This window comes from Arvicanthis niloticus, chromosome 30, assembly GCF_011762505.2.
Source record: "Arvicanthis niloticus isolate mArvNil1 chromosome 30, mArvNil1.pat.X, whole genome shotgun sequence".
NCBI lineage: Eukaryota > Metazoa > Chordata > Mammalia > Rodentia > Muridae > Arvicanthis > Arvicanthis niloticus.
In genome coordinates, this window is record NC_133438.1 from 3,627,513 (window position 1) to 3,641,732 (window position 14,220).

The 14,220-nt window shown below is 43.5% G+C and overlaps 1 protein-coding gene across 1 annotated transcript; it reads left to right on the forward strand.

Annotated features, from left to right (window-relative positions):
• Positions 1-2,933: 2,933 nt before the first annotated feature.
• On the forward strand, positions 2,934-9,772 carry LOC143440577 (uncharacterized). The gene is made up of 6 exons (XM_076927398.1): positions 2,934-3,228; positions 4,218-4,261; positions 7,404-7,530; positions 8,063-8,149; positions 8,727-9,236; positions 9,321-9,772. Exons 1-6 carry the CDS (start codon positions 2,934-2,936, stop codon positions 9,770-9,772), a joined length of 1,515 nt encoding a protein of 504 aa, XP_076783513.1.
• Positions 9,773-14,220: the final 4,448 nt, after the last annotated feature.

Sequence of the window (14,220 nt, forward strand, 5' to 3'; positions counted from 1 at the left end):
ATTTGCTTGAAAATCTTTGGCATTTGATTAAAGTCTAATTATTTATCCATTCATTTATTCATTCATTCATTCATTTGTTTTGTTTTGTTTTGTTGAAAAAGTGTCCCTATATATAGCCCTGACTATCCTGGAATTCACTATATATACCAAGTTGGCCTCAGACTCAGAGAGACTTGCCTACTTCTGCTGTTACAGTGTTGGGATAAAAGGCGAAAACGTCAAAACTTAAACATATCTGCTGCCTTGACAGATCAAGATAAGGTAGTGTTGAGAACTGAAAACAGCTGAGTGTCTGTATGGGCTAAAGTTATATTTTTAAGTTTTAATTACTGTGCTTAAGAGTTCTATAAAACAAAAATGCCTCTAACCTGTAAGCCCCACCTGCCCAAGGACACAAAACTTTCTGGAATGTGAGGGGCTGTTCAATACAAGTCACATGTTTTCACTTTTGTAAACGAGGCTGGTTGCCCCAACTTGCACAGGATCTGCTTGATCGCACATAGGCAGGAGATATGTAGGCAGAAAGTATGGCATGGTGTACACTTGCCCTGATGAAATGAAGGCAGGAAGTACATGTCCTTGTGGGTTTTACCTTTATAAGCCTCTGACTAATGTAATTTGGTGCCATACTCTGGGCATCCTGGATATGAACCCAGCCAGTGTCCATCATCCTGGCCAGTATTTAATAATGCATGCTTCAAATCTGGCTCAAAAAAAAAAAATTGTGGTAATAGTCTTATTCTCACCTGGTGGGAAAACAGAAAACACTAAACAAGAGTAGTTTTGTTTGGGGGGCGGGGTTTGTTTTGTTTTGTTTTTAAAGAATTAAAAACTAACCCTCAAGGAGAGGCTGGGCTCCCTCTTTATGTTCGTTTGCTGTATGTGTGCCTCCTCATCCCCAATAAAGGCCTTTCTTGACAGGCTGGTGCTTTCTGCTCATGTCTACTGGGTCTGAGATGCCTCTGCGACTACTATATACTACTGGAGATTTCTCCTGCCTTTTAATTCTTTAACTGGAGAGAAAACAAAGCTTGTTTCAAAATTGGCTCCAAAATTGTGGTGATGGTTGCCTTCTCCCTGGTGGGATCCTGAGGAGCTGGTGTGCATACAATCCCAGTGCTCAGGAGACTGAAGTATGAGAATCAAGAGCCTGAGGCCAGATAGAAAGGAACGCAGAATGAAGTCTGTCACAAAACACTAAAGAACAAAGAAGGAAAATGGACATGGATACTTGTTCTGAAGTCAAAACAAAGCCAGGTATGGTGGCACTCGCCTCAATTCCAGCATTCAAGAGGCGAAGGCTGGCAGATCTGTCAGTTCAGAGCCAGCCTACTAGAGTTCAGGCCTAGGCAGGGCTATAAAGTGAGGACCTGGTCCTCCCAAATAAAGACAAAACCAAACACACATGCACATGAAATTTTAAAACAATAACAGATACACACACACACAGAAAAACAAGAAAAGCACAAAATTAAGAGTACACCTTTAAAATGATGTATGTGCATGCCTTTGATCCACCCAGAAGGCAGAAAACAGTCCAATCTCAGAGCTCAGCCTAGCCTACAAAGTGAGTTTCAGGTTACCCAGGGTTACACAGGGAAACCCCGTCTCAAAAAGCCAGTAAGAAGAGAGACTCTTCAGACTGCCTGGGGTAGTTTTAAGTAAACTGTGAAAGTTCGAGGAGGTAGTCTGTGGAGGATAAACTCAGAGTCACCTCATCTTAGAATTTTTCAAGGGGACTCAGATTTCATGGAGGTTCAGAATTCCAGGTGGAAGAAGGTAGAGCTACAGGGCAGGTGACTGTCAAGGCCAGCTGGATCAACACGGGAAAGGATTTATTTTATCTTATGCATCTTGGGTGCCTGTATGTCATGTGTTTCTGTAGAGACCAGAAGGGGGCAGCAGATGCCCTGGAAATGGATTTGCCTTTGCAGCAAGCAAGCTCCTTGAGCCATCTTTCTCTAGAATCTGGATTAACCCTTTAAAAAGGAGGAAAGGACATGTTTCTCAGCTGGGCAGTGATGGCACACACACACACACACACACACACACACACACACACACACACAGAGCTAGGATTACACAGAGAAACCCAGTCTCAAAAAAACAAAACAAAACAACAAAGAATATCAACTCTCCACCTAGACTTGGAATTTAGATTGCAGGCTCCAACCTCGGAGCTAAGAAGAGGAAGCATTGTCTTAACGGGCCTCAGTGCAGACCAGAAATCCCCACCTTCCGGTCCTAAAGAGTAGCTGAGTTGAAGTTCACCTTTCCAGAGCTACCAGTCTGGATCCCTGCATGAGCCATGGCCCAGTGTTCCACAGGCCTTGGAACAATCAAAAACTCAGGTCAGTGATCATTCAGAATTCACTTGATATTCACTGTGACATGCTCCTGCAGTGGGGCTCTTCTGGAAAGCAAGGTGGAAGAAGTTGGCAGTCCCTAGCCAAGGATTAAACAGGTCACTTGTGGTGTCTCAGATTTCCACCTCTACTGCCTTTCCGTCATTACAGGGTCAAACCAGTTTGTGCAAACCTGATCAACCAATCCAGGCACTTTGAAAAGAATTACCTGCAGGCAACACACTACGTTTGATTCGACACTATTTTTAGTCTCGGAGACACCCATTTTCACTGGCTGAAAAATATTTAATTTTTGATTTTTCATACAATATATTGGTCATATTCTTTCCTCTCTACCTGCTCCTCCCAGATCCCACCCCCACCCAACTTCATATACTGTCTATTTTATTTAAGAAATTAAAAAAAAAAAAAAAAAGCAGGCGTACAAACACACACTTCCACTACCACCACCACCACCAAAATCCCAGAGTCCTTTTTGTGTTGGCCAACTATCTCTGAGCATAGTTTGCCATGGGGCGTGGCATACCCAGGGAAAAGCTTTTTTTTTTTTTAACTCAGCCAATCAAAATGGACGCCTCCATGGTTGCAAACGTGTTGGGCGGGACTTTTAGTTGCCGCCAAAAGTCTCTCCTCAACGTTTCCTGGTGGAGCCTCCAGTTCCACAATAGACGGGTTATCACATTGAGTAGTCTAGGATCGGAAGTTGCCCAAGGAGCAGAGCCTTGTCCTCTGGCACCTCTGGAGTCTGAGGTATCCTTGTGTGACCCGCTGCACGTCTGGTTCAAAGACGCCCCCAGCGTCCCTGTCCCCTACCAACCCGCAGAGTGTGATGGCAGCCGCCGAGGCAGGACCGCAGACCCAGGTAAGTGCCTCGTGGTCCCGGGTCTACCAGAACGCCAGAGCGCTGGGAGGGAGCCCTGGGGTCATCAGCCTGCGGGGCAGGGCGGGATCCTAGACTGTGTGGCACCGCAGCTCTGTCTTGGGCCACTGGATTCTCCTGTCTGACAGTCTGTGCTGGAAGTCTGTCCGACCCGCTTAGACGGAGCGAGCTTCCTAAGGTTTGCAGGCAGGCCTGAGCTCTGAGACTTCACTCACTAAGTGGGAAAGGGCTCGCTCGGTGCAACTTAACGCACGCAGCTGAGCTCGATGTGTGAAGATGCCGCCGATGGCTACGGATTTATAACAGGAGAGACTTTGGTTCAGCCCTCCTGGATGAATCGAGTGTTGTGGGTGGAGACAAGGAGAAAACTTTTTTTTTTTTTTTTTTTTTTTTTTTTTTTTTTTTTTTGGTTTTTTCGAGACAGGGTTTCTCTGTGTAGTCCTGGCTGTCTTGGAACTCACTCTGTAGACCAGGCTGGCCTCGAACTCAGAAATCCGCCTGCCTCTGCCTCCCAAGTGCTGGGATTAAAGGCGTCCGCCACCACCGCCCGGCAAGGAGAAACCTTTAATTCTGTGTGCAAATGCAGGGGCTGGTGTGGTGGACTACAGAGATGGAGAGAAAAGATCTCTCTCTTTCTCTCTTTCTTTCCTTCTTTCTTTCTTTTTCTTTCTTTGTTACGGTGAAAAAAAAAGTGTCTATTTAGAATTAGCCATCTGGACTCAGTTCAGATGATGCCAGTCTTGCTGGCACCATCTAGAGCATCATAACCAGGAGCCGTGCGAGCATGCGCCTTCTTCCCTCCATCAGGCCTTCTCCGCGTCCTATCGCCGCCTGTTTGGTCTGATGTTTGCTGGCCTTGACATCCACAATGAACCCAAGCCTGTCGTCCTCTATTTTCTTCATGGCTGACCCCGTGGTCAGTGGGAATTTGATAATAGCATGGTGGTCAAGCTTGTTTCTCCCGGGTGCAGTCTTCCGAGAGTCTTTGGAGCCGCAGGGTCGTGGGCCGCCAAAGGTGCGGATCTTTTTGTGGCTCCGGAGGCCTGAAGGCCTTCTTAGCTTCCAAGGTCGTCGTTAGGCTTCGGCTTTGGGAGGAGCCGGAGCTTCCTTCGATCTCGGTGGCGCCATTTTGGCGAAAAGGGCCAGATCCGATTTCATGACGGAAATCTGTCAAGGATTTTACTGGCAGGACACTCCCTTGGGCCCAATGCAGCAAATAAAGATAAAAGGACTATTCGAGTTTTTTCTGATCTTTGGGAAGGATGGCGGTTTGAGAGTTTGTGCTGCAGCAACTTCACAGATTGAGATCAGTTTGTCCTTGGCGAAGCTAGAGTATCAGAATTAGAGTGTCTGAGGGCAGCTTGCTCGTTCACTTCTGGAGTTCTGGGCAAGGGTGTGAGCTGAGGATAAATAAGGGAGGTTACTAGGCACCAGTACCAATAGAAAGCCTGGGCTGATATTCGGGAAGAATATTAGAGTTCCATTAGACCCGTGTGGTGGTAACCACCATTAATCCTAGCCCTTGGAAGGCAGAGGCAGGAGGCTCACTGTGCGTTTGAGCGGCCAGGGCTATGCAAACAGACCTTGTCTCTGAAAAACAGAACAAACAAAAAGTGGGATCTGAGGAGACAGATGGACCTGGGGTTAGGAATGCTTTCATTGGGTCGAGTTATGTTCAGGGTTTGAAGTTTATAATTAAAGAGTAGGATTCTGGACTGTCGACTTTATCAAATAAAAAGGTATTTATTTCAACAGGATCTGGTCAAGATCCATACCCAAACAGTGGCAATAAAAACAGAATCGCTGGGCTTGGGTGCCCAAACCTTTAACCTCACTACTCTGATCTCAGTAGCAGGCTGATCTCTGTAAGTCAAGGATAGCTATGTATGCATAATGAGATTCTCTCGATGGATATGTGTGTGTGTGTATGTATATATATATATATGTGTATATATATATATATATATATATATATATATATATATACACACACATACATTTTTGTGGGCATAGCATTGTTAAAAGTACCTAACAATTGCTTAAAACCATATGCAGTGTTTGATTAAAGCCTAATGTGTTGTTTATCACATTTGTCTGTGACCCCTATCCTTGAGACTAGATCACTCTGTATGTAGCCCTGGCTTATCCAAAACTCCCTACGTGGACCAGGCTAGCCTCTAATTTACAGAGTCTCGCCTGCCTCAGCTTCTTGAATGTTGGGATTAAAGGCTGTGCCACTATGCCTGCTGTAAGTCTTCACTAAATATAGTAAATAAATATATGTAAATAAAGTGATATATTCTGAGAGCATATATAAGTATTTATGCTGACATTTGTTTGTTTGTTTTGAGACAGAGTTGTACTATGTAGACAAGGCTGGCCTGGAACTCACTATGTAGACAAGGCTGGCCTCAAATTCATACACCTGCCTCTGCCTCCCAAGTGCTGAGATTAAAGGCATACATTATCACACATTGGGCTAAAACACTTCAAAGAATGAATTATGTGTATAAGAAGCACCTTTCTTTAGTAGTTCACACATTAAACTGAGTATAATATTCATACATGCATGGGTATCTTTCTTTCTTTCTTTTGTTTGTTTGTTTGTTTGTTTGTTTTTTTTTTATGAGACTTGATTTTACTATGTAGCCCGACTGGCTTTGAACTCACTACTCACTGTGGTTAGCAGGCTGCCCTCAGAGTCAAAGATATGCCTGCCTGTTTCTTCCCAATGCTGGAATTAAAGATGCACACCTCTTCACCAGGCAACATGGGTAACATTCTTCTCCTTGTGTTCTGATAGACAAGACTGAGAATATTGCTTCCTTGCCCAAGAGGACACAGGAAGAGATCTCCTTGAGGACTGGGATGCAGGTGGCAGTTGGGTATACCTTACTGTAAATATGAGAGAGGGCTTAGGTGAGCCTTGGGGATACCAACACCATAGCTTGTTACTCGGAGCTTTATTTCCCAGGTTCCTCTTGGTTCCATGACACCTACCAGTGAAGAAGGGGTAAGTGGACCATGGCTTGTTTCATGCCCATGTTAGTGATCTCTGAGATTGTAATGCCTTGGGACTTTGCTTGCCACTCTATTTTTTATATACTTGCCAGGGAAGATGATTACTGAAAATAAGGTCCCTGAGTCCACATCAGGGATTATATGGAGAGGTCCTGTCTTAGAGTTTCTATTGCTACAGTGAAACACCATGACCAAAATAGGAGTTGGGGGAGAAAGGGTTTATTTGGCTTTTACTTTCATTTTGCTATTCAAAGGAAGTCAAGACAGGCACTCAGACAAGACAGGAACCTGGAGGCAGGAGCTGAAGCAGAGGCCATGGCGTGGTACTGTTTACTGGCTTACTTCCCCTCTCTTGCTTGGCCTGCTTCCTCATAGAACCTAGGACTGGCAGTTCAGGGATGGAACTATTCAAGTTTTGCTGGGCCCTCTCTCATCAATCCCTCTGTAATGCCTTACAGCTGAGTCTTATGGAGCCATCTTCTCAACTGAGGTTCCTTTCTTTCAGATAGCTTCAGTTTTTTATCAAGGTGACGTAAGACTAACCGGCATAGGTTTCCACTATGGCAGCACTGTCTTAAAATTCACAGGCATTGAAGTTCCAGGGATGACCATTACAGAAAGCCTGTAACTGAGATGGGTTGACGATGCTCAGAAATCCTCAGGTGTGCATGCTCTTTGTTGGAATTAGACAGGGAATATGTCGCTCAGTAGCTAAGCACCCGGGGTTGAATGCTAAGTGGAAATACAGGTGCAGTGAAGAAAGAGTAAAGTGTATGGTTGAGAGTATGCATACGTGGCCACCAAGCCCATGTGCCTTTGCAACATGGAGTGGCACAAATGGTCATATGTGTTAAGATCATCTATAGAAATAATTCACATCCATGTGAATTATTTGGTAGAAACAGGGGGCTTTAAATGTTGGAATAAAAGAATAGATGGACTTCTTCTGTCCACCTACCTGCTGTGTTAGGTTGTTGAACACAGTGGTCAAAGAAACCTTGAGAGATTGGATTTCAGTAGCTTCAGAGCTTAGTAGCATCTGCGGAAGTAAGCTAAGTGGGAATGGCTGTCTTGGAGATGACTGGAGTGCCACAGGAGGTGGTTTCTTGTGAACTCAGATATCCTCATTGTGGCAGGACCGGGTGGAATTTAAGGACGTGGCTATCAACTTCTCGGAAGAAGAATGGACACTTCTTGATGACTCTCAGAGGCTCCTGTACTGCAGTGTGATGACGGAGATCTTTGACCTCATGGCCTCATTGGGTAAGAGCATCCCATCTTGTCAGGACAAGTCTGTGGTGGGTGTAGCTTCTTCTCTACAGAGGGATGTGTTTTCCCAAAGCTGTGCCATGTTTGGTGAATCATTTCCCATTTCCAAACCATCCTGGAGTACAGAATACTGGTGATAATCCTGGGCTTAAAACAATACTCTTTCTCTCTCTCTCTCTCTCTCTCTCTCTCTCTCTCTCTCTCTCTCTCTCTCTCTCTGTACTGAAAGGTACATAGAAAGCAGTATAGGATAAGTAGCCATATAGTGAGCATAATAAAGGTCAACTTGATGGCTCTCGGTGACACTGTGACTACATGACATCCCTGTTTCCTGGTACAGCTTTCTTCCTCTAAGTGGCATGCATTGGATATGCCTGTGGCAGTTTGCATTATGTGATCATGGTTTGATGGGTTTTCCCTGTAAGACACTCCTCTAGGAACACTAGTTTTCTTTCCTATGGATCAACATGCTTTTACATCACTGTTTTTAGTATGCAGTGTTCACTTGTCTTATTTTTGACTTTAGAACTCATACCTCCTGGGGTCTGTGACATCACTCAGCTGGAGTCTTCAGGAGGTCCCTTTACCCCTACACTGAGATTCAAGGCTTCAGGTATGTGGGACAGGTACTTGGAGGGTGTTGCTATTGTATGCACTCTGGAGAGGTTCGTACGAAGTATATTTCTACTGGCTCTGGTGGTTTGGTGCCAAGGCAAAGGATAACGGCAGATTCCATCTCTGGTCTCCCTGTTATTCTGAACCAAAGCTGTTCATCATGTACCCATCTTTGCACTACTGAAGCACGGTGTTTCCTTTATTGTACTGTTAGTGCGCGGTATATCCTGAGCATCCTTAAGCATGGGTTCTTTGGTTACCATGTCTTATGGAGGTAGACAGCCTTCTGCACTGTGTCCTGTATCTCCAGCAGGGGAGGCTTGTAGAAAGCCATTTGCTGAGGAGTGTGCTATGGTCTACCCCACTCCTCCATGTGCTCTGCTTCTGGTTTTTGTTCTTACTGCCCCTAAGGTCCCTAGAGACTATAAGCTTGACAATTTCAACATGGTAATGGGCCCTTACGACCCTGACGTAGCCCCTTGTTCTGTGAAAAAATCTCAGAACACTGTTAGCAATATGTGCTGTCTGTCACCCCACAGCTTCCATGATGTTCATGAGTATTTCTCTGTGTTCAGGATGTTGGAACAGAGAGATGTCACCCATTGAGCGGAACACTTCTCCTGAGGAAGGGATTGATCCAACCACGCTTGAACGGCAAAAGCAGAGATGTGCTAAGAAACCCCTACAAAGGAAACAGGTCAGGATTCCAGCTATGAAGACTGGCAGAAGTGACCCTCCAGAGAAGACATCACAAAGCACAGACCATGTGATGGATTTCCAGGACTCAAGTCTTCTTGGGTCTCAGGTGACTCCCAGCACTGGGCAGCCACACAGAAGCTCTGAGAATGCAGAGTCCATTCATTCTGAGGATGGAAACCACAGATGCAGTGACTGTGGCAAAACTTTTAGTCATAAGTTCGGGCTTATCCGACACCAGAAAATACACACTGGAGAAAGGCCTTTTAAGTGCCGTGAATGTGGGAGAGCCTTCCGGCAAAATGCCCATCTCATTGTGCACTTGAGAATCCACACTGGAGAAAAGCATTTTAAATGTAGCGAATGTGGAAAAGCTTTCCGTTATAAAAGCTCTCTCACTCACCATTTGAACACCCACAATGGAGAAATGCCTTATAAGTGTAGCAAATGTGGGAAATTATACAGGAACAAGTCCAGCTTGGTGTGCCATTATAGAGTCCATACCGGGGAAAAGCCCTTTGAGTGCACTGTATGTGGAGAATCATATAAGAACAGAGACAGCCTTGCAAGTCATTATCGATTTCATACTGGTGAAAAGCCCTATACATGCTTTCAATGTGGGAAGTCATTTAAGGAAAAATCCAGCCTTTTTTATCATGGCCGTGCGCACAATGGGGACAGGCCTTTCCAGTGTAGCAATTGTGGAAAGTGTTTCATCCAAAAATCTCACCTTGTGAAACACCAAAAAGTACACAACAAGCCCTTCGTGTGCAGTGAGTGTGGGAAAGTCTTCACTTCAGGTTACAGCCTCGTTCGACATAAGAGAGTTCACGACACAAGAAAGCAATATGAATGCACGGAATGTAACAAAGTGTACTGCCATAGCTCTGGCCTCTATAAACATCGCAAGGTTCACAGCAGATAGGTGGCCACCGAGAGCAAAAAATGTCCAAAGTCTAATTCAAACACTTGGAAATTCACTGGAAAAAAAAAAAAAAAACATGAACATTTCAAATGTGGAGGACATGGTGAGATCCTTGTCAGAGAAGCTTCTTGCTGATAGTTAACTCAGACAGCCACAGCTGGACGGGGCGCAGAGTGTGAGCGACTTACTTTAGAATGCTCAGCCCTGGCCGGGCAGTGGTGGCGCACGCCTGTAATCCCAGCACTTGGGAGGCAGAGGCAGGCGGATTTCTGAGTTTGAGGCCAGCCTGGTCTACAGAGTGAGTTCCAGGACAGCCAGGGCTACACAGAGAAACCCTGTCTCGAAAAACCAAAAAAAAAAAAAAAAAAAAAAAAAAAAAAACCAAAAAAAAAACAAAACAAAACAAACAAAAAAAAACTGCTCAGCCCTAAATATTATGTCTTCTTCAAACCTTCCCATCAAGGCGCAGGGTGAGAGAAGGCAGAAAAATTGTATAAGCCAGAGCTGCTGGATGACTCCCACGAAAGAGTAACGTCTGTTAACACACATCAGGACTGCTAGAAACGGAAGTCACAGAGACGCAGCACAGACAAGACACCTTCAGACCAGACAGAATCCTTGTACTGAGAGGGGAAGTGCACACAAATACCCCTTCTAGCCAAGAAGCCATTGATTACCCAGGTTTTCTTCAGTGAACTGTCACTGGGTATATGAACCACACTCTTGGAGAGGCCCTATGCCCAGGAGTAGCTGACCAGCGGATTGGTTTTGTTGTTTAGTTTTAGGATTTTGTTTTTCGGACAAAGTAAAACCATTAAGTTGAATGGGTAGGGAGGTGAGAAGAGTCTGGGAGGAGTCAGGAAGGGAAAGAATATGATCAAACTACACTGTATGAACAATGTTTAAATAAAAAAGATACATTGTTTACATATGTGAAATTTCCAAGGAATTAATTTAAAAGGTGTCTTTATTTACTACATGTCTATGAGCTTTTGCCTGCATGTGTGTATGGACATCCAGTGCATGCCTGGATGGTGCTGGAGAAAGTTGCCAAGGTTGTTAGATGCCCTGCAAGTGGAAGTACATACATACACTTGGAAACCACTGTGTTCTTGGAGTGAAACCCAGGTCCTTTGCTAGAAACCAAGTAATCTTAACCACTGAGCCATCTCTCCAGCCCCATCATACACATTTCCTTGAAGGACATATGCTTTCAAATTTTGTGCTTATTTAGTTTTGGTCATTTCTTTGTGTGGGGGCCGTTTTGGTTTGGTTTTTTTCAAGACACGGTTTCCTCTGTGTAGCCCTGCCTGTCCTGGACTTGTTTGTGTAGACTACACTGTCCTTGAACTCGGAGATCCACCTACCTCTGCCTCCAGGGTGCTGAGATTAAAGGCACAACACCACACCCAGCTATGTGGGCTAATTTTTAAAAACTAGTTTCATATTATTGTTATGAAACTTTTTTCTCTGCTTATGTTATTTTGATACAAGTTTTCAGTGTGTAGTCCTTGCTGCCCCGGAGCTCTCTGTGTACACTAGGCTGACCTCAAAACTTAAGAGATTCACCTGCCTCTACCTCCAAGTACTCGGATTAAAGGTGTGAGCTTCCATTTGCTGTCTTTACAACTTGATGCTCATATCATACCTCAGTCCCCTGAGCACTGGGGTTGTCTGTGCACCAACATGCCCAGCTGTTTTCAATTCTCAAAACTACAGTGATCTGTCAAGGGCTTAAGCATTTCCTTTTGTGATTCATGGTTATTTCTCTAACCTTGAAACTAAAATGGGTCTTCTCTGACTCATTTACAAGACAACAGTGGAACTTCCAGTTTCCGGGGGCATTGTGTATCAAAAGAGTAGGTAAGAACTTGCTAACACCAACAGCAAAATTCAGAGCTGAAGATGAATTTGATTACATTATATATCTTCTTTAATGTAGTTTCAAAGGATGTGTGCAAAAACTGATTTGCTATTTTACTTGAGTAATACTTCAAATATATGGTATTAAAAAGTCTGCATGAAGTAGAAGGTAGATTTGTCAGATGTATATGTACACATATATATGTATATGATATATATCATACACATAATGATGTCAAAACTGCAGAATAACTGGCTCAGTGGGTAGAGTGCTTGCATTGCATACACCTAGCCATAGGTTTGAACCACAGTACAACACCAAACAAGCTGATGCATTTATTTTTCTAAAGACCTGAGGTCAAGTTCCCAGCACCACATGGTAACTCTAGGCAATCTGTAACTTCAGCCTCAGGATATCTCATGCCCTCTTGAATCCACAGAAGCACATGTTCAGATAGAATACTCACTTAAAAGAATAGTTCCCCCCAGAAAAGATAGTATAAGATGATAAACTTATGTTCAACTCAACCAAATTCATAAACACCTAATAATAAAGAAGAAAGAAATAATCAGATAATTTAGCCAAGTATATGAGCAACCAAGGAAACTACCAGGATTTCCAAATATTTTTCAGTAAATACCCTACTCATCAATAGTCTGAACACTCTACAAGACAAATGATAGCTGATTGGTTTTTAAACAACACACAGTTAAGTTGTTTGTGTAATTAATAGGCTCACTGGTAAAGAGAGTCAAATAAAATGGTGTAAGTAGATACGCCAAGCAAGTGGAAAGTAAAACCAGACATAGGGATACTTGTAACTGGCAAGTTAGACTTTGACCCCAAATTCAAATAGATAAGGCAGGTCACAACATATATTCCCTATATTAGTATGTAAAGGAATAATCTGTTAAGAACTTAGTACGATGAGTATCTATGCACCAAATATTAAGATATATAATTTCATAAATAATGCTAACCACGAAAAGACAATGCAAGCCAGATATATTAATAGTGATTTCAATACATCACTGTTACCAAAAGATCTGCAATCCAGATTTTAAGAATTCAGGAGGAAAATGCAGAGTTAAATCATACCAGACATCAAAAGGACTTAGCAGAAATCTCCAGAATATTTTATACAATGAGGAATATACATTCTTCTCAGCAGCTCATGGAACATTCTGTAAATTAAATCATGCTGTAGGCATTAAATAATGTCTTTCCAGCCAGCCAGGCAGTGATGGCGCACACCTTTAATCCCAGCACTTGGGAGGCAGAGGCAGGCGGATTTCTGAGTTCGAGGCCAGCCTGGTCTACAGAGTGAGTTCCAGGACAGCCAGGGCTATACAGAGAAACCCTGTCTCGGAAAAAAAAACAAAAAATAAAAAAATAAAATAAAATGTCTTTCCAAGTACAAAAGAATCAAGATCATCTCTTATTCCTGATCATATTATAACTGATTGGAAATGGGGGTTGGAGGAATAGCTCAGAATAAAAAAAGCACTGGCTGTTCTTTCAGAGAACCCACGTTCAGTTCCTAGCACCCAAATGGCAGCTCACAACTATCTGTAACTCCAGTTCTAGAAGATTCAACACCTTTACACATGCATGCAGACAAAACACCGGTACATATGAAATAAAAACAAAGAAATTAAGAAGTAATGGAATAAAACTGGATATCAACAGAAAAAAACTACAGAAACTATACAAGGAAAAGACATTTTGACCAGTACCCTGAAGAAATCAATGGGTCATTAAAACATTCAGGGGGGAAAATAAACTCTTGAACAAAGGCACAACTTATCAGGACATTCAACGTATACTAGACCCAGTTCTAAAGGAGAGCTGGCAGTAGTGAGTGCTACATTAGTTACCTTTCTTGTTACAGTGGAAGAATACTTGCAGTACCATCTTAGGAGACCTGAGGCTTATTTTGGCCTATGTATGGTTCAGGGTTTAGAATCCTTGACAGGAAAGGAAACAATGCAAAGACAACCCTTTATGCACACACAAATTAATTAAATTTAAAAACTGTCTACTAGAGAACTCTGAGACACGATAAACACTTTCATCAAATTACCTAGATAGGCCGGGGCGGTGGTGGCGCACGCCTGTAATCCCAGCACTTGGGAGGCAGAGGCAGGCAGGTTTCTGAGTTCGAGGCCAGCCTGGTCTACAGAGTGAGTTCCAGGACAGCCAAGGGCTACACAGAGAAACCCTGTCTCGGAAAAAAAAAAATTACCTAGAGAGATCCTTGACCTAGGAAGATCTAAGAGATGGGGACTTACTGTGCTTCATAGCTGGGTGAAACCATTGATACTTTCGCTCCCTCAGCAGCCTTCAAGTACCTTATGTAACTCTAAAAAGCCAGTCTGCTGGAAGGAAAATTTTTTTTAAATCTTGCAATCAAGGGTGTGTTATCTTCAGCAAAAGTGTCTTATTCTCTGATTCTGATGGGTAACCAAGAGGGGTGGCAGAAGCTTCTAACTTTTAGACGCCTCTGGGTCTTCCCTGTCCAACAACTCCTAAGGAAATATCTCACTTTGGCTATTGGGACTTTTGTTTAATGACCCCCAGCTTC